This window comes from Glycine soja, chromosome 4 (assembly GCF_004193775.1).
Source record: "Glycine soja cultivar W05 chromosome 4, ASM419377v2, whole genome shotgun sequence".
NCBI lineage: Eukaryota > Viridiplantae > Streptophyta > Magnoliopsida > Fabales > Fabaceae > Glycine > Glycine soja.
The window spans coordinates 9727198-9748282 of record NC_041005.1 but is presented as its reverse complement, the minus strand read 5'-3'; the positions used below and the strand labels follow the sequence as shown (position 1 = coordinate 9748282).

General features: G+C 34.4%; 1 protein-coding gene and 1 non-coding gene across 2 annotated transcripts; one reads left to right on the top strand and one right to left on the bottom strand.

The window, feature by feature from the left end:
* Positions 1 to 2078: 2078 nt before the first annotated feature.
* Positions 2079 to 3827, top strand: LOC114409301 (ethylene-responsive transcription factor RAP2-4-like). Its single transcript, XM_028372708.1, has one exon. It carries the CDS (start codon positions 2585 to 2587, stop codon positions 3527 to 3529), a length of 945 nt encoding a protein of 314 aa, XP_028228509.1. The 5' UTR covers positions 2079 to 2584; the 3' UTR covers positions 3530 to 3827.
* A 9783-nt stretch (positions 3828 to 13610) lies between these two features.
* LOC114410950 lies at positions 13611 to 13717 on the bottom strand. Its single transcript, XR_003666341.1, has one exon. It is a non-coding gene; the product is annotated as a small nucleolar RNA R71 (small nucleolar RNA).
* Between the last annotated feature and the right edge of the window lie 7368 nt (positions 13718 to 21085).

Sequence of the window (21085 nt, the reverse complement as noted above, 5' to 3'; positions counted from 1 at the left end):
GTCGTCAATAATAATTATCACCCCTTCTGGGCCCCACTCCGGTAGCAGTCACCATCTTTTCTATGTAACCATGACATCATGGTCTCGCAATAGTTTCATCTTGTCAACTTCTGAACAACCAACGGCTCTGATTCGATGCCCCCTTAGCCATCTCATCCTAGGTACCTGTCTGCTGTCTAGGTTTTAATACTGTTATTGACCGCCAATTACAGCGTAACCAACAACTTTTTCTTTTGTAGTACCAGTTTTTTTCTGCGTTAATTATCTTTTAGTCTTTACTAATTATACTACCTCCTATTACTATTGCTTTGAACATAGGTCGCGGGAAAAATATACAATAGTACTGCGGTAATCTGTTTCTTATCATGTTTTAATTTATCCGTCGGTTTAAAATTTTTAAATTTATTTTTAAGTACTTGAGATTTTCAAAATTATGAATATGATAATTGTTATTCTTATATTTTTATTTATGACAAATATAAACCATTATCCTTAAAACTAATTAATCCATCAAATAAATAAACAAATATTATTAAAAATATCACTATACACTTTCAATATGATTTTTAATATGAACTTTATATTACTGATTCTTTAACCTTACGATACTAATTAATAAAATTCTTTATTATTAGTATCTTAGTACCTAATTATTTAATTAATTCACTAAACTTTAACTCTTTAAATAAAATGGTTGTTTTATTGTAATATTTAATGCAATAATATTTTCTTTTTAAAACTAGTACTTCATTTGTCCCATAATAAATGTAGTATTGATAGGAAAAAAAATAATTAGTCTCAAAATATGTGCTATCATTTTAATGTTAATTATTTTTAGCATTTACATTCATAAATCATAATACTTCTTTAGAATGCTGATGTGCTGCACCATTTATATGCATAAAATTGTGTTTTTCACAATTTGTTTTTGTTTTTTTCATTTTTATAATAAATTATTTTTAATTTCTCTAACACACTGATTATTAACAATATTATGTTCATAAGGGGATGGTCTACCCACTGATACCATATTAAATTTTATAGTGCAGTAAAGGCATCCGAAAGGTCTCCTTAAAAACCAGTTCATAAGGGGGTGACCTATCCAACTATATAAACACTTATTATGTTCATGAATTATCCGAGGTGGGACTATTCTTAACATATATATATATATATATATATATATATATATATATATATATATATATTTGTCTTTGGGTAGGCTTTGGCCCCCGTCATTCATTTTTCTGCGTCTAGGCTCTTCAGTTTTCTGTTTTGGTTCATGAAACTACTAACTAGTACTATACATGACCTAATTTTAGTCGTAGTTACCAACTACTACAAGAGAGAACTGTCCAGTCTCTGATCTATTATTGAAGTGGAAAAAAAAACTATCCAATGTTTGAGTACATGAGTTGGCTCAATTATTTATTTATTAAACAAAGAGATACTAACTGATACATATATAGAATTAAATTTATAAACTGGCCATCCATTATCTTGGCCATAAACAAAAGAGGAAACGGCTCTCCACTTCTGACACCCTCCTCATAAGAATACATTATCTTCTGATTACTTATTTCAATAATCACTTAAAGTATGAATTAGTCGCTTGTTTTTTAAACTTGGACTGATAGTGATTTTCCTAAAAAAAAACTAATCTATGCAAAAGTTCAAACTTAGAAAAGTAAGCATACAACGGAGGCAATAGAAAAAAGAGGAATTGAAAGATACATTAGAAATTTAGAAATGAAAACTGTTGAGGATAAGTAGTTGGTCTGAAAGCACACTAAATACGGTCAACACGCTTAAGACAAGCCCAAAAAGATGACAACGTAAAAGACACCGACACCTGCCGGTTCGGAGTGGGCACGTGTCCATTAACCAACGAGGATTGGACACGTGTTGTTATCCGATTGGTTCGTACCTTAATCAATGAGGGGGCGTGTCTTGCGTCATGGCCTGCAATTAGCTGAAACTAACCCGTGGTTACGACAGTGATAATTAGGGGATTGATTAAGAGATTAACAATAGTAATCAAGGTGATAGGGTGCTATATAACGGAGAGAGACTCCGAAAGCCAAACCCAAGAGTGGCGAGAGGTACTTGCTCACAGATATATTTTTTTTGTCTCCATCATTTTCTCGAGAGCTTTCAGTTTCTGTGGTTCATCTTTCTTCTTCTTAATCTTTCCCCCCCTCTCTGTAACATCCCGCTTCTCTGAATCCCTTTCTGCTAATCATCTGTCTTTCAAGCTAAGATTTTCTGGTTTGTCTTTTAATTCACCAAAAAGCAAACTTAGAAGGATTTTTCGAAAGCCAGGTGTTTTCAGAAACGAGATCCAGGTTTTATTGTCGAATTTCGCTAGTCATATTAATATTTCATCATTTTTTTTTTCCTTTGAAACCAGCCAAGAGGGTTATTTTTGATCCCTCAAAGCTAATTTCTCATTTTCTTTTCCGGGACTGAAGAGGTTGTCTATTTGAAATCTCCTTCATCCTTTCCTTTCTTGTTGAAAAGTTTTTGTTTTTGTTTTAATTAACCAGCAGTTCTTCAGTTTTAGAAAGACGCAGGTTGAATTATCATGGCAGCTATGATGGATTTTTACAGCAGCAGCACAGAGTTTCAACTTCACTCAGATCCATTCAGGGGTGAACTAATGGAAGTTCTTGAACCTTTTATGAAAAGTCCTTTCTCAACCCCTTCTCCTTCAAATTCTTGTTTTCTTTCTACCTCTTACTCTCCTTCCCCCAACAACTACTCTCCCTCCCTATACTCAAACGGGTTATCATCCATACCCAACACCACCCAAAACTTAATTGGTTTCGGGCAAGGGCAGCCCACATCTCTTGTGGGCCTGAACCACCTAACCCCATCTCAGATCTCTCAGATCCAGGCCCAAATCCAGATCCAGAATCACAGCAACACGCTGAGCTTCCTGGGGCCGAAGCCCATCCCTATGAAGCACGTGGGCATGCCTCCGAAGCCCACGAAGCTATACAGAGGGGTTCGACAGAGACACTGGGGGAAGTGGGTGGCTGAGATTAGACTCCCGAAGAACCGGACCAGGCTATGGCTGGGAACCTTCGACACCGCCGAGGAAGCCGCTCTGGCGTACGACAAGGCCGCGTACAAGCTCCGAGGTGACTTCGCCAGGCTCAACTTCCCCAACCTCCGACACCAGGGTTCCTCCGTCGGTGGTGACTTCGGGGAGTATAAGCCTCTTCATTCCGCCGTTGACGCCAAGCTTCAGGCCATTTGCGAGGGCCTGGCTGAGCTGCAGAAACAGGGGAAGACCGAGAAGCCTCCGAGGAAAACGCGATCCAAACTCGCTTCTCCGCCAGAGAACGACAACAACAACAACAACAACTCTTGTAAGGTCGAAGCTGCTTCCTCCTCTTCTGAAGGTTCTTCGCCGCTTTCGGTTCTGACTTTCGCTGACGTCAGCGAGCCGCAGTGGGAAGGTGATTCGGATAGTTTTAATCTCCAGAAGTACCCCTCTTATGAGATCGACTGGGATTCTCTCTGAAGCCGTGTTTTCTTAGTGTCCTATGTTGTTATGTAAGGGTATTAATCTTCATTATGTATGGTCTAGTCTAGGTCTTAGTGTCTCTCAGGTGGCTGCTACTGCAATGGAGTTTTTGGCAATTGCAGAGCCAGTCTTAGTTAATTACTAGTATTCTGTGTATAATCTCTCTCTACCTTGGGTCATAGCTGGTTTTTTTCTTGCTTGGCCAGGGAGAATTAGTCCACTTAATATGTTTCTCAAGTGCATCGCTGTAATCTACTACTTTTAATTATAAAAATATGGATTTATTATTGTACAATTTGTGTGGTGGTGGTTATTTGTATGCTTTCGTGATTGCTATCCAAGTATGTGGAAGAACAAAAACCCACGTTAACATCCCTATAAATCATATGAATTACTATTAATAAATCGTCTTAACAAAAAATCTCGTTAGTTTTTATGCTTAGGGTTGATTATATTCCATTAATTCTAACACTACTGGACTCTCAAGTTCTTCTAACGTGCTTGTTAGGTGAGAATTGAAGGCATGAAGATGCCCTTCTTCATCCATGTGGCTCCTTCCTTCAGACAAACGAAACATTATTAAACCATTGAAAGCACAACTAAAGGCTCTGAGATAATATCTCCTCCAAGGAGTAAATTAATACTCTCCCATTGTTGAACAGGTGATCACATTAATTCAACTGATTCAATGAGGATGGCGTTGGTCACTTCTCTAGACGAGATGTTAATTTTTTTTTTCCCCATTATACGTGAATACTGAATAGGCCTACATAAACATTATTTTTTTCATAACTAATTTTGAAAACTCTTTAACAAAGGGTTCCCACGAAAACTTGGAAACACGACACTCGGGCTTGTAGTTGGAAATCCGACCAAGTTAGTACTCCTTCTAAATTTATCTATAACTAATTTTACGCTAATAAAAAAAAACTAATTAACATCATTTAATTTTATTAATCTTATCTAAAGAATAAAGTTATTCTTACGATGTCCTTCCTTAAAACTTAATCATATAAATAAAAAAGTCTTTTGAAAATTAAATTACAATTAAACGAATAATATTTTAGGAAAATATCATTAATTAGAGTAAATTTAATTAAACTTACTTATATTTAATTACAGAAAAAATATAATTCATTTTCGACAATTCCTTTCAATTTATGAATCTCTAGAGCTATAGCCAAAAAATCCTTTTCCAGTGATCTAGAACAAGAATCATGATTTTCTTTGATGTACAAATGCAGTTTCCACAAATTAATAATTAATCTATTTCTCTTTTTTTCTTTCCTTTTTTTTCCCAAATCAAACAACTTTATCATTTTATTTTCACTTTATTTCTCTTTTATTTCACTTGAATCTGACAATTAATCTTTTTACTCTATTTTTTTAAACTTATTTATCTCTCTTTTTTCTCCTATCTATTTCCATTCCCTTTATTTCCTCTCTCTTTGTCTAACATAGTGTTAATGTTAGACATGACTTCTTCTCTTTAAAAAAATTGCACGTTATTTCTTAATGTCTAGTTATTTTAAATGTTAGTGTAGTATTTCTCTAGCACATTGTTTTAAAAATATTTTTTATTAGGTGAAATTTAGGTCAATCTTCCCTTTCCTTTTTTTTTTTAGGTGAGTCCCTTTTAATTAAATTAACTAAAACGCGCACCATAATTAAATTCATGTAAGTTTTAGCTAACAAAAAGGGTCACATATATAATAAGTTGTTTGTTACCTTGTGTGAATTGAGTTCAGTTGTAATTTGACTTCAGATTGATTCTCATCAATATTGTCTGCCCAATCTTAATTATTTCATGTGATAGGGAGTGATTTTTTGCAATTTATTTACTTCATTCAATAGACACATCCCCTAATTCTTATTATCCTTAACTCTGACTATAATAATCCGTCGGTAATGCCTCCCTCATAAATTCACATATGGTTTAGTGAGGAAGACAAGTTCTCCTTTGCTTTTTTTAGACCTGAGAATTTATTCCTATGCTAGTTCGGACGCTAGCTGAGAATCTTGCATGAATATTAATATTTCTTGTTACGAAATCATTAGTTAAATCTCTCTAATTTGCCATCGTTTGTAAGATGTATTAAAAATTAAATTTATTTTCAAACCGAAGTACGTATTACTATGGATTACATTTATTATAAAAACTAAATTTCTTTATCTCTCCATTTTTTTTTCTGGGTAAGGCTTATCTTTCATCTTTCACAAATACTAGTGGCCAAAGTACTTTGATCAGTGAAGCAGAACCATTGCACAATCAAATTAAATCCAGATATATAAGAAGATAGTGTTAGTAGAGCGAGTTAAGCGTGGATAATATCTCGTTCAGAAAAAAGAAAATCATACTTGCAATTTGCTTATCATAATTTGATTCTTTTAATTCTTTTTAGCACATAGTATTTGTTCTTTTATCGACGTGACGTCCAATTGTTGACGGTGATGCCGATGCAGCCAACATGCCAATAAATATAATAGAGAAAGTATAACAATTTATCACTCTGCGTCTCTGCCAAGATAAAGATAATTTTTTTTTTCTCCTCTTGTTAATAGTTCTTAAGTTGATCAGTAAATTCTGTAATCGTTATGATAAGGTTCATTTAGAATAAAAATAAACATTTACCCCAACAACATGATCCGACAAAAGGGAGAATCGATCTCCAACTTATTGTATGTAAGTAGATATCATGCATTTAAAATATTACAAAAGTATAAGCTTTTTTTTTTTTTACTCAGATTTCAAAGGGTGAGATTTAGAAATAATATAAAATGTTTTGATTTTAAATAATAAAATATTTTATCATTGCTAAATCCACATATCTTCTATATGAAGTATTAACCGAGAAACTAGCAATAAAATAAAAAAAACATTTATAATAAGTTTTAAAATATAATAATTGTTTAGATTGTTAAAAATTAATTTTTTACAATGAGTTCGAAAAATACAATTCAAGTCAAATCAATTCTATAGTAAGTTTGATTAAGTTTCAAAAAATAATAATTACTTTTGGATCAATGCAAATTCAAATTTTTATGATGGGTTTGAAATAAAAAAATTATGATGAGTTCAAAACGTGCTATTTAACTTTTAAATCAAATTAAATACAATTTATTTATTTCTGAGTTTTAAAGATTACAAAGTGTATGTTTGAATTTACGTTCAATTTGTGGTGGTATATGTTCCAAAAAAACATCTAACGAATAGCACAGAAAATATTTTTTCGATTCGCTCTCAAAACATAATTTGGAGGTCCACCCATGGGATATCAAACATAGCCGAAATCAGTGATTTTAGTTTTGATTTTTTTTGTGTGTGTACAGATTTAGATTTAGATTTGCTTATTAATGGATTTTATTTCATTTTATAATAATTTAAATTTAAGTTGTGTATACTAAAAGTTTACCGGTTTTAAGCAATTTTATTGGATATGTGTTTTTGTCATTTGTGTTAATATTTTACTTTAATTTACTCGTATTAGCCATCTTAACTAAGGGTAAAAAGAACAGCAAAAAAAAAAACTCTCTTACACTTACACCGGCATGTGTTTGACTTGTAAGAACAAATTTTAAAATAGACAAAATTGCACTTATTCCCTCACTTTTTTTCCAATTATACATTTGATCTTCCAATAATTTAATTCACAATTTAGGTCCCTCAGTTTTATAAATTCCTGCAATTTTGGTCTCCGAAAGCCTCAATTGGACGTTGCCAATTAAGCAATAACGTTGACTGTCACGTGTCAACGTCTGATAGGCACGTGAAACAGTTTGCGATTTTTAACCCTCAGTGATAATTTTTTTTACTGAAAGAAACCCTAAAAACAAATCCCTTACAAATCCATAATCCTAATTAGTTGTCTTTAATTTATTTTAAATATTATTAAAAACCAAAATCCTCATTCTAACCCCCCATACCCACCGTCGTCGGCACACACCACAACCACCTTCACCAATTCCACTCGCAACCCTAACCCTTATACCCACCAACAACTATGAACACAAGAACAACAATGAACACAAAACATAGTTACAGCTTAATAGACCCTAACCCTTATACCCCACGCCCTTACAATGAAGCTCGAAGGTTGAAGCCCAAGAACTAAATCCTCTGCCTCACAGGGTCTATCCATTAAACATAAGTAGCTCACCATGTACTGGTAGGCCATGCATTTCACGTGAAGGGAGGAGGAAGTGCGGACAAGGTTATGGAGGTAACCAAAAGCGGCGTCGAAGGCAGTGTGGGAGTTTCGCTTGGAGTGTGGATCGATGAGTTTGTCGTAGAAAAGAACAAGGTCGCATTGGCATGGCTATAACCTGGAACTGGCGTTGGAAATGAGGGATTCGAATTGGGAGTGGTGGTTGAAATTGTGGAGGAGGGCGACGAGTTCAGCGACGGTGGTGGGGTTCCAAGTGAACCATGGGGCTTGGCTGATTCTTGGTAAAGCTACGAGGTGAGGGGAGAGAGGTGGGGGTAGGAGGTGGAAGGGGAGAGGAAGCGGGAGAGAGTGCTGAGAACGATGGCGCTTGCAATTAGGGATTTGCTTTTAGGGTTTCTTTGAGAATAAAAAAAATTACCACTGAGGAATAGAAGTTCAATAACAGGTAAAGCAAATGCAAGCCTTTCCAGGGTACCTCTCAGGCGTTGACATGTGACAGTCAACGTCTGAGGTTAATGGTCAACGTCCAATTGGGACGTCCAGGACCAAAATTGCAGAAATTTATAAAATCGAGGAACCAAAATTGTGAATTAAATTATCGGGGGACCAAAAGTACAATTTTGCCTTTAAAATATTATAATTAAAAAGATTGACCAGCATATTACCTAGTCTATGGGATGAGCCACCACAAAAATAGTATTTCTATCATCTATGCAGCTAAATAATTGATAAAAAGAAAATTCAATCAAATGTACTAATAAAAAAGTTTTTACTTATTGAAATTGTAAAAAAATATCAAAGTAATTCAATAGTATGCTGTTGGTTTGAAATTTGTCCTATTAAATTTATAGACATGAAAATGAAACTCTTCCCATTAAATTTATGTACATGAAAAAATAACAAAACTCAACTAATACATGATGACTAAAACTAAATGACTTGATAGGATCATAAGAGGAATTGAATCAAATTTAAAAGAGAAAATATAAAAATAAATCTAAATGAAACATAGATGACCAAAAGTATATTGATAGGAGGAATTGTCACATGGACAGAGCCACATAGGCTTGCCAAACAGCCTTTGATATTGTGGGTTCCATCTTGCAAACCAGCCTTGCTTGTACAAATAAGTCATCATGTAATGGCTAGAGGCATAAATGACTAGGTTTGAAATTGAATTGTTAATTGGTCTAAGTTGAAAATAAGTCACATTAATATGATTTATGTGTTATTCAATTATTTAATGTTATGTGACTTATGTTCATATATTAGATAATTCATTTAATCAAATTTAATAAACTATTATCTAATCAATTTTAATTAAATATTATCTAATTTAAATTTATCTACTAAAATAATATAATCTAATTATATCTAATAAATTGATTTCATAATCATATTTTATTCAACATTAGAACAAATATATATATATATATATATATATATATATATATATATATATATATATATCAAAATTAGAACAAGTATATCTAAAAAATTTCAAAATATATATTTATTTTACCTTTATCTTTATTTTCTTTATAGTAAAAATTTTAAAGAAAAAATATTATGCATTTGATAGAAAAAAAATGTAAATATTTTTTTTCTATTTTTTAGTTCATAAAAATCATATAAATATAATTATGGTAATTAGAACAAGTATATCTTCATATTTAAAATTTAAAAAATTAATTATTGTCCCACATATATATGTTTTAATCAAGGTAATTACAAATATTTAAATTTTTTATTATAATAAAAGGAAAAAATTATGAGAAAGAAATCTTACATAATTTATTCAAATGTATTTATATAAAAAATTTCTAACACTATAAAAATTAATTAATTTTTAGTATAAACATTTCAATTATATAATATAAGTATTAATAAAAAAATCATATTTATTCATTAAATTATTTAAAATTATTTTATACAATTTGTAAGTAAAAATGATTTTATAAGATTTTAAATTAATAATAAAAACTAGATTTTATATCCATGTGATGTACGAGTTTGATTAAATTATAAATTTTTAAATTTATACTTAATATTTGTATTTAATAATATTATATATGTATATATATATATATATATATATATATATATATAAATTTATCATTTTTTAAAATATTTAGTATCATATTAAATATAATTACATTAAAATTATGTAAAAAGATTAATTATATTTTTAATTACATATTAAATATAAGTACATTAAAATTGAGTAAAAGGATTATATAAAATTTTTAATTACATATTAATTATATTAACTATATTTAAAATTGTGTAAAAAGATTAAATATTTTAAAAGTGATAATTAAAAGTATGATATTAAATATATTTAGTAAAAAGATTAATCATATTTTTTAATCATCATATTGAATGTAATTATATTTAGTATCAAATTAGTCAATAACTCGTGCATACGCAAAGGTCGCATTGGTTGTGTGCACACATGTTTGAAAAAGATTTTTGTGTAAAAATAATTGATTTAAAAGTGAATAATAGATTATATGAGAAAAAATGAATCATTTATAGCATAAGAAAATAATATAAAAAAAATACATTGAAATATGCTAAGATCAATTTAGAATCAATTTGGAAGATCCTGATCAATCTAATTACTCCTAATTTATGCTTAATAAAATTCCCAAGCCTCTCATTAATATGGAGGTGGTGACAAATGAAGATTATATCCAAAAGTTCTTAGTTGTAAGGACAAAAGTAGTCATTAAATACATAATTATATTGATGAAAGTTAGTGACTACTACACTTGTGAATCCCATGCACAAAGACATGTTGCAACAACTGTTTCACCATATATATGAGTTAATTGCTATTCATGAGCTTTAATTACATTAAAAATAAGTGAAAAAGTAACAATGTGCCTCTAATTTACGATTTATTTTGTGAGAATTGTTAATATTTTGTTCTTGTATGAATTCATAAACTAGAGACTCCATTTTTGTTGACTAATGTTGAATTTAACTTAGTTTTTAGGCTAAAGAAGAGAAGGTATTGAAATATTACTGAAGGACTCGCTTAGTGAGCCAGATTGGCTAAGCGAGACTTATTTGCCTAGTGAGGCAGCCAGCTCGCTGAGCGAATGTAAAACCCTAGAAAATGTTGAGCCAGAGAGTAGCCCTCTTAGCGCATATCCATTTACTCTCGCTCAGCGAGACATGCTTGTTGAGCGCGCCTTCGTATGTTGAGAAGTCCAAGAGCCTTTAAAACACTGAGTTAGAAGAAAATGAAAGGAGACGATGTGAAACAGAAGGAAGAAGGCACCAAGGCTGGAGAGAAGACGTTTTCTTCATCCCTTTACCATTTTCTTTCATTCAAACACCATTTTCCTCTTTGTATTAAGTCCTCCTTGTTAATGGAGGGCTAGAAACTCCATTGTTGGGGAGTTATTCTATTGAGCACTTGATGTGTCGTCATTTTCTCATATTTTTTAACCCTTTTTATCATCATTTTAATTACTGATTAGCCTTAATTGTCAAATTAATTATGCAGTTTTATCATTTGGGCTTATTGGATTAATTTTGTGTTTTTAATTTAATTTCAGGAGAATTATAAGTAATTGGGCTTGAATCCGAAATTGGGCTTGGACTTGAAGAGAGCAGACAATTTTATTCTACACAATCTTATCTTATCTAGATTTTATCTCATCTAGATATTATTTAATCTAGATTTTATCTTATCATATCTAGATTTTATCTCATCTAGATCTTATCTTATCTAGATTTTATTTCATCTAGATATTATTTCATCTAGATTTTATCTTATCTTATCTAAATTTTATTTTATTTATGGGCTTGGACTTAAAATAGATTTGTAAGCTTTGGGGGCTGAGAACTATATAACAACACCAAGGTTCTAGTTTTAGGCTCTCTCTCTTTCGTTTTAGTCTTTTTCGTTTTAGGGACAAAGGATAATTTTAGGTTTTGCAATTCCAGTTTTTACTATTCACATAGCAATAAAATTTCGTTTTCTGCTTCAATCTACAATTTTCGTTTCTACTGATTAATGGAAGGCTAAGTCTCCAGCGTTGTTTTTTCTTGAGGATTAAGCACAACTCTCTTTGAGGTTTTATTATTTCTATTGAATTCTGATCAGTTTTTCATCTTCACCAATTACTTTATATTTGTTGTTATTAATCCATGCATGCTTAGTGCTTGATTAATTGTCTCTGCGCTTAATTTACGTTCATGCTTAATGATCAGTTTTGTTCATGATTAATTGGTGTATGTGTTGCTTAATCACATAATGAATGCCTTATGTTAAATTTCGCTTAGTAATTTAATTTAGGGTTGGATTAAGTGGTTGAACTGATAAAGGATAAATCCTCGTAACCTAGGATAAGAGACTTGCTTGTGAATCAAGGGGAAACAATGTGTTTTAATTATGATATTTTCTAATTCAAATTTACTTGCTGTTTAATTTACAAAAAACAAACAATCCCCCCAATTCGTTACTGTTTTATTACTATCTGTTATGAACGTTTGGTTGACCATTGTTCGTTGGAAGACGACCTAGGATCACTTCCTAGATACTGTATTTTTAATATTTATTTGATTCGGGTACGACCTCGATCAAATTTGGCGCCGTTGCCAGGGAGCAGTTGGCCAAAGGTTCATAATAGTGTTTAATTATCTTATTTTGTGTAGCATTCTGTTTTGCATTTCAGTTGCATTCCCTGTTTCAACGATTATTTTTAGCGACTGATTTAGCGACTGTTTCAGTGACTGTTTCAGCTTTGTGTTTTGTTGTGAATAGTGATGAACAGTGATTAGCGATTGGGAAGTAGCGACTGATTTTGCAATTTAATTAGCGATTTTTGTTTTGATAGTTAGAGTTGTTATTTTTGGCTGATTTTTTGTGTAGTAGCTTCTTTTGATCCATATTTTGTGTGAAAAATATCAGGAGCACTTGGTGTGGTAGTATTTGAGAGAGACAAAACTTTTGGGAACTTGTTTTTAGCAAAACTTAAAACGGTCATAACTTTTGCTCCGGGTATCAGAACGACTATTATTATATATGCATTTGGGGTAGAAAAAAATTTCCCATATTGTGACAACCCACTTTAGCCAGTTAGGATCTCCCAAGCTCCAAAAATCAGCCGTTTACTATTTTTTTTTTATTTTTCAAGTATTATTGTCCTATTTTTCTAAACTTTGCTTAGGTAGTTTTCATAGTTTGACTTTGAATTTTTGTTTGAAATTTTTTGTGCTATCTTTTCATGATTTTAGGGTGTTCCTCACAAAATTTCAGCTCATTTTGATATCGTTTGAGTATAGCTGTAGTTTTACCCCCTTGTTAGGTGCTTGTTGAGAAACACAATATTTGCTGCATATAATACATGACTAAGAGCAATCCAGGTGATTTATAACCCTTTGATCCTGAAATAGATAGAACCTTTCATAGATTAGTTAGGCATAGTGTGCATCCTGTTCATTCTGTGCATTCTGTTGAGGGTGATTCTGAATATTCTGATTTTGAACATTCCACTGCTAATTTTCATACTGAGAACATGGCTCAACCTCCACCTCGTGAGAGGACTCTTAGGGAGATGGTTCCACCTGATTTCACTTATGAAAGCTTGTGCATTCACTATCCTGATGAGGGTGTTCCATATGTTCTCAAGACTGGACTAATACATTTGCTGCCCAAGTTTCATGGTCTTGCAGGTGAAGATCCTCCTAAGCATCTTAAGGAGTTCCATATTTTTTGTTCCACCATGAAGCCCCCCGATGTCCAAGAAGATCATATCTTTCTAAAGGCTTTTCCTCATTCTCTAGAGGGAGTGGCAAAAGATTGGCTATACTACCTTGCTCCCAGATTTATTTTCAGTTGGGATGACCTTAAGAGGGTGTTCTTGGAGAAATTCTTCCCTGCATCTAGGACCACTGCCATCAGAAAAGACATTTCAGGCATCAGACAACTTAGTGGAGAAAGCTTGTATGAGTACTGGAAAAGATTCAAGAAATTGTGTGCAAGCTGCCCTCACCACCAGATTTTCGAGCAACTCCTTCTTCAATATTTCTATGAGGGACTTAGCAACATGGAGAGGAGTATGATTGATGCTGCCAGTGGTGGAGCCCTAGGTGATATGACCCCTGCTGAAGCTAGGAATTTGATTGAGAAGATGGCTTCCAACTCCCAACAATTCAGTGCAAGAAATGATGCTATTGTCCTTAGAGGAGTCCATGAGGTGACCACAAATTCATCTTCACCTACTGAAAATAAAAAGCTTGAAGTAAAACTTGATGCCTTGGTCAACCTAGTAACTCAGCTTGCCATAAATAAGAAATCTACACCTGTTGCAAGAGTCTGTGGTCTATGTTCTTTTGCAGATCACCATACAGTTCTCTGTCCTTCTTTGCAGCAATCTGGAGTCAATGAACAACCTGAAGCTTATGTTGCAAACATTTATAATAGACCTCCTCAGCAGCAAAACCAACAACAACAAAATAATTATGATCTTTCAAGCAACAGATACAATCCAGGTTGGAGGAATCATCCAAATCTGAGATGGAAAAGTCCTCCACAACAACAACAGCCTGTCCCTCCTTTCCAGAATGCTGCTGGTCCAAGCAAGCCATATGTTCCTCCTCCAATACAGCAGTCACAACAAAGACAACAAGCAACTGAGGCTCCTCCTCAACCTTCCTTAGAAGAGTTAGTGAGGCAAATGACCATCCAGAATATGCAATTTCAGCAAGAGACAAGAGCCTCCATTTAGAGTCTGACAAATCAGATGGGGCAGATGGCTACTCAGATGAACCAAGCTCATTCCCAAAATTCTGACAAATTGCCTTCACAAATTGTGCAGAATCCGAAAAATATGAGTGCCATCACCTTGAGGTCTGGCAACCAAATTCAAGTGCCTCCACCAATAGCAGCACCTACACCTAAACCTGTCAAGCTTCATTCTACACCTGAAAAAGAGGATGAGATAGTTGCACAAAAGAGAAAGCTTCCTAACAAAAATTTTCATGCAGATGGACCTTCTTCTAGTAATTCTGACTTACAACAGCCTCCTATCCTTCTTCCATTCCCACCTAGAGTGATTCCAAACAAAAAGATGGAAGAAGTGGAAAAGGAGATCTTTGAGACCTTTAGAAAAGTAGAGGTGAATATACCTCTATTAGATGCCATCAAGCAGATTCCAAGATATGCCAAGTTTCTAAAGGAGTTGTGCACCCACAAAAGGAAGCTCAAAGACAATGAACAGATTAGCATGGGCAGAAATGTGTCAGCATTGATAGGTAAATCTGTACCTCACATTCCTGAGAAATGTAAGGACCCAGGTACTTTTTGTATACCTTGCATTATTGGGAATAGTAAATTTGAGAATGCCATGCTAGATTTAGGAGCATCAGTTAGTGTCATGCCTCTGTCCATTTTCAATTCTTTATCTCTTGGACCTTTACAATCTACGGATGTGGTGATTCATTTGACAAATAGAAGTGTTGCTTACCCCGCAGGTTTCATAGAGGATGTGCTGGTTCAGGTTGGTGAACTTATTTCTCTTGTTGATTTTTATGTTTATAATATGGAAGAGGGATTTTCCCATGGTTCAGTCTCAATTATTTTAGGAAGGCCATTTATGAAAACAGCCCGAACCAAGATAGATGTTTATACTGGCACATTGTCTATGGAATTTGGTGATATTGTTGTTCATTTTAACATTCTTGATGCCATGAAACATCCATCTAAGGATTATTCTGTTTTTCGTGCTGAGATAATTGATCAGATTGTTTATGATTATATCTTTGATTTTGATTTTGTTCTTCATGGTAGGGAACATCCATTTTTATCTGATCTGCATACTTGTCATTCCTTATGCATTGAATCTGAATCTGAGTTTGAATTTGATCATGTATCTGGTTTTTATGTTGAGAATGAATCTGAATTTGAGTCTGGTTCTGATTTTCTGGGTGTTGTACCTCTTGATGTTGATTTTTTAGAGTCAGAATGCACTAACCATGTTGCAGGAAGTACATATACTTCTGACTTGCTTTATAAGGTACAGGCTAAGGAACCTTCTTCTTCTCCTACCCTGGTTCCTCCCACTGTTCAGCCACCGCCCACACCAGAGTTGAAACCCTTACCAGCAAACCTCAAATATGCTTACTTGGAGGACAAGGAAAAATTTCTAGTGATCATCTCTGCCTCCCTTGCTATTGAGCAAGAGGAGAAGTTGTTGCTAGTTCTCAAGAAGCACAAGAAAGCCATTGGATGGACTTTAGCAGACATTCCTGCTATTAGCCCATGTACCTGCATGCATAGGATACTTTTAGAGGATGAAGCTAAGCCAGTAAGGCAGCCATAGTGACGACTCAACCCCGTCATTCTAGATGTGATGAAAAAGGAAGTGACCAAGCTCTTACAAGTTGGAATCATCTACCCCATTTCTGACAGCCAGTGGGTGAGTCCAATCCAAGTGGTTCCTAAGAAGACAGGTCGCACAGTGATCAAGAATGAAAAGGATGAGCTTATCCTCATAAGAGTGCAGAACAGCTGGCGAGTCTGCATTGATTATAGGAGGCTGAATCAGGTAACCAGAAAAGATCATTTTCCCCTTCCTTTCATTGATCAAATGCTTGAGCGCTTGGCAGGTAAGTCGCATTACTGTTTTCTTGATGGTTTTTCTGGTTATTTACAAATTCATATTGCTCCTAAGGATCAAGAAAAGACCACATTCACATGTCCCTTTGACACTTTTGCCTATAGGAGGATGCCCTTTGGCCTATGCAACGCCCCTGGTACCTTCCAGCGGTGTATGCTTAGCATTTTCAGTGATTTTTTAGAGAGTTGCATAAAGGTATTTATGGATGATTTTACAGTTTATGGATCCTTTTTTGATACATGTTTGGATAGTCTGGATAGAGTTCTTAATAGATGCATTGAAACTAACCTTGTGCTGAATTTTGAAAAATGTCACTTCATGGTAGAACAAGGTATAGTTTTAAGGCATATCATTTCCAGTAGGGGCATAGAGGTAGACCTTGCAAAAATAGATGTTATTTCACAATTGCCTTACCCCTCTTGCGTGTGAGAGGTTCGTTCTTTTCTTGGTCATGCAGGGTTTTATAGGCGCTTTATCAAGGATTTTAGCAAAGTGACCCTTCCACTATCAAATCTGCTGCAAAAGAAGGTGGAGTTTGATTTTGATGACCAATGCAAAGAGGCTTTTGATTGCCTCAAGCGTACAATGAGTACCACCTCTATCATTTAGGCACCTGATTGGACAGCCCCATTTGAGCTAATGTGCGATGCATCCAATTACGCATTGGGGGCTGTCCTTGCTCAAAAGATTGATAAGCTGCCTCGGGTGATCTACTACGCTTCCAGAACTTTGGATGCTGCTCAAGCAAATTACACTACCACAGAGAAGGAGCTATTAATGATAGTTTTTGCTCTTGAGAAATTTCGTTCATATTTACTTGGTACTCGTGTTATTGTTTATACTGACCATGCAGCTCTGAACTACCTGTTGAAGAAGGCTGAATCAAAGCCTAGATTGATCAGGTGGATGCTTTAGCTCCAAGAGTTTGATTTGGAGATCCGTGATCGAAGTGGTGCGCAAAACCTCGTGGCTGACCATCTGAGTAGGATTGAGCGTGTGTCTGAGGACTCACCTATTTGGGATGATTTTACGAATGACCATTTGTACATTCTATATAGTATTTCTTATTCCTTCCCCACTCCCTGGTTTGCTAATATTGTGAATTATTTGGTTGCTTCTGTTTTTCCTCCCTTAGCATCTAAAGCTCAAAATGATAAAATTAAGAGCGATACTAAGCATTATATTTGGGATGACCCCTATTTGTGGAAGTTGTGCAGTGACCAGGTTATTAGGACATGCATTCCAGACCATGAGATCGACTCGGTCCTGCAATTCTGTCATTCTTTCGCACCAGGTGGCCATCTTGGCATATAGAGGACAGCTCGCAAGGTGCTTGACTGCGGTTTCTATTGGCCCACCATCTTCAAGGATGCGTGGAGAATCTATAGCACTTGTGAGCCTTGTCAAAGAGTAGGCGACTCACTTTCATGGAGACAACAAATACCTCAACAACCCCATGTTGTTCTGTGAGGTGTTTGATGTTTGGGGTATAGATTTTATGGGGCCTTTCCCTATCTCTTTTGGTTTTGTTTACATTCTCCTTGCTGTTGATTATGTTTCAAAATGGGTTGAAGTCGAACCCACTAGAACTAACGATGCTAAGGTCGTTGTGGATTTTGTTAGATATAATATGTTTTCCAGGTTTGGAGTCCCTAGAGCCATCGTTAGTGATCAAGGCACCCATTTTTGTAACAGATCCATGTATGCCTTGCTAAAAAAGTATGGGGTCGTGCACAAAATTTCCACACCATACCACCCCTAAACTAATGGGCAGACTGAGATTTCAAACTGGGAGATAAAAAGGATCTTGAAGAAGATTGTGCAGCCGAACAGAAAGGATTGGAGCACCAGGCCAGATGATGCTCTTTGGGCGCATAGGACTGCCTACAAAGCACCCATAGGAATGTCTCCTTATCGGGTTGTCTTTGTTAAGGCATGTCATCTTCCTGTAGAGATAGAGCACAAAGCCTACTGGGCTGTAAAGACCTGCAACTTCTCTATTGATCAAGCTGGCGAGAAAAGGAAGTTGCAACTAAGTGAGCTAGATGAAATCCGTTTAGAAGCCTATGAGAATTCCAAATTCTACAAAGAGAAGACCAAGAAGTTCCATGACAGCTTGATAGCTAAGAAGGACTTCGTGGTTGGACAGAAAGTTTTATTGTATAGCTCTAGGCTCGGACTCATGAGTGGTAAGTTGAGGTCAAAGTGGATTGGTCCTTTTGTGGTGACTAATGTTTTTCCTTATGGTACAGTTGAGATAAAAAGTGAATCCACAGATAAAGGCTTCAAGGTCAATGGACATCGGCTAAAACCATTCCTCACAAATCCCTCCTTAGTGGATGTAGTGGTGGAGGAGACCTCCTTACTTCACCCTACTTCTCTTCCGCCATGACTTAGGGAGTTTTCTTTTTCTATCTCCTTTACTTTTATTGCACTTGTCCAAATTTATTGATTGCTTTGATTGTTCTTGATCTTATGATTGTGCTACATTGAGGATAATGTGTTGTTTAAGTGTGAGGGGGGGGGGGGGGAGAAGATTGTTCTTTAATTTTTTTGGGTATTCAAGTATAATTTTATTAGGTTTTCTAGTTTAATTTTGTTAGGTTTTCTAGGTTAATTTTTGTTTTATGTTTTGTGTACAACATTGCATGTTCTCTTTGAATTATAGGTTATGTACAGGTAATGGGTAATTGTTTTTGAAATAAGAGTTTCTTGGAATTTTGTGAATTGAAATCCTTGTTTTTCTCTGCATGTCAAGTTAGTTTTGAAAGTTTGAATTGAAGGTGATAGATTTACCCTTGGTGAGAATTTGAGCCATCATCATCTATTTTATTCGGTGTGTTTTGCCCCATTGATTGCTTGCACAATAGCCTTGGCTTTACTCTTGTTGATACTTGTTTCACATGCATGTTGGGAGATGATTTAGGCATTTTTTTCTTATAAGCCTCTAGCCAAATGAGCCTACCTTGAATTAATTCCTTTGATAGCCCCTTTGAGCCGATGTTCCCCTTTCTTTGTTTTGAAGCTCATTACAAGCCTTAAGTGAAAAACCATGATTTCACCCTACCCTTAAGGAATTTTGGAGCTTTGGAATTGTTTTGGGAATAAGTGTGAAGGGGGGGGGGGGGGGGTATGTTTCATTGGATGATATTTTTTTGTTGGCCATGCTGGATGTATATACATATATTGCCTAATTATTGCTTTATTTTTCAAATGCTTTCAATTGCTATTGTTCACGTTAAAAAAAAATAAAAAAATAAAAAAAAAAGAAGAAAAAGAATGAGGTTGAATAAATGAAGTCTTGGTTTGAAGACTTGAATTGGTTTGAGGACTTGGTTGATTTTGTTTGGGTTACTTTTTAAAGCTTAATTTGTAATTTTGGTTTTGGGGTTTATTACTTTTTCTTACTTCCCACTTATTCCCCATTGCTCCTCCATTCCTTTGGGTTTTAGCTACCATTCCATACTTTCATCTACCTTGTCCTTGGCCCCATTACAACCTTAAAAGACCTTTTGATCCTCATGTGCATGTGCTTGTGATGTGGTTGTCAATTTTAGAGTCTTGCCAAGTCTATGTGGTGTTTGTTTTCATGGGTGCTTTGAGAGTAAACAGTAGTCTAGACACTTGAGAGATAAAGTGCATATCTTATGAGGCTTTATCACTTTTCATTCTTGAGCTTACTTACTATCTTGCCATGTTTGAGATGCTTGGATGATTTTCATGACGACATTGACTCTTTAACTCTTTACGTGTTGCATGTTACCCATTCTTTTCATTCCTTGAGATTCATTGAGAAATATGTAATTATTGTTGTGTCTATTTGTTTCTCTTTAATGTCTCTGGATTTGTCCCTTGCTTTGTTTTTTTATTTTTCCCAGGAGTGCAAAAGGCTAAGTGTGAAGGGATTTGATGTGTCATCATTTTCTCATATTTCTTAACCCTTTTTGTCACCATTTTAATTACTGATTAGCCTTATTTGTCAAATTAATTATGCAGTTTTATCATTTGGGCCTGCTGGATTAATTTTGTGTTTTTAATTTAATTTCAGGAGAATTATAAGTAATTGGGCTTGAATCCGGAATTAGGCTTGGACTTGAAGAGAGCAGACAATTTTATTCTACACAATCTTATCTTATCTAGATTTTATCTCATCTAGATATTATTTAATCTAGATTTTATCTCATCTAGATATTATTTCATTTAGATCTTATCTTATCTTATCTAGATTTTATTTCATCTAGATTTTATCTTATCTTATCTTATCTAGATTTTATTTTATTTATGGACTTGGACTTAAAACAGATTTGTAAGCTTTGGGGGCTGAGAACTATATAACAGCACCAAGGTTCTAGTTTTAGGCTCTCTCTCTCTCTCTCTCTCTCTCTTTCGTTTTAGTCTTTTTCGTTTTAGGGACAAAGGATAATTTTAGGTTTTGCAATTCCAGTTTTTACTATTCACGTAGCAATAAAATTTCATTTTCTGCTTCAATCTACAATTTTTGTTTCTATTGATTAATGGAAGGCTAAGTCTCCAGCGTTGTTTTCTCTTGAGGATCAAGCACAACTCTCTTTGAGGTTTTATTATTTCTATTTAATTCTTATCAATTTTTCCTCTTCACCAATTACTCTATATTTGTTGCTATTAATCCATGCATGCTTAGTGCTTAATTAATTGTCTCTACGCTTAATTTACGTTCATGCTTAATGATCAGTTTCGTTCATGATTAATTTGTGTATGTGTTGCTTAATCAC

What these genes read in the sequence shown, in the direction of transcription:
- LOC114409301 (XM_028372708.1), top strand. Translation starts at nt 2,585, where the DNA reads ATGGCAGCTATGATGGATTTTTACAGCAGCAGCACAGAGTTTCAACTT.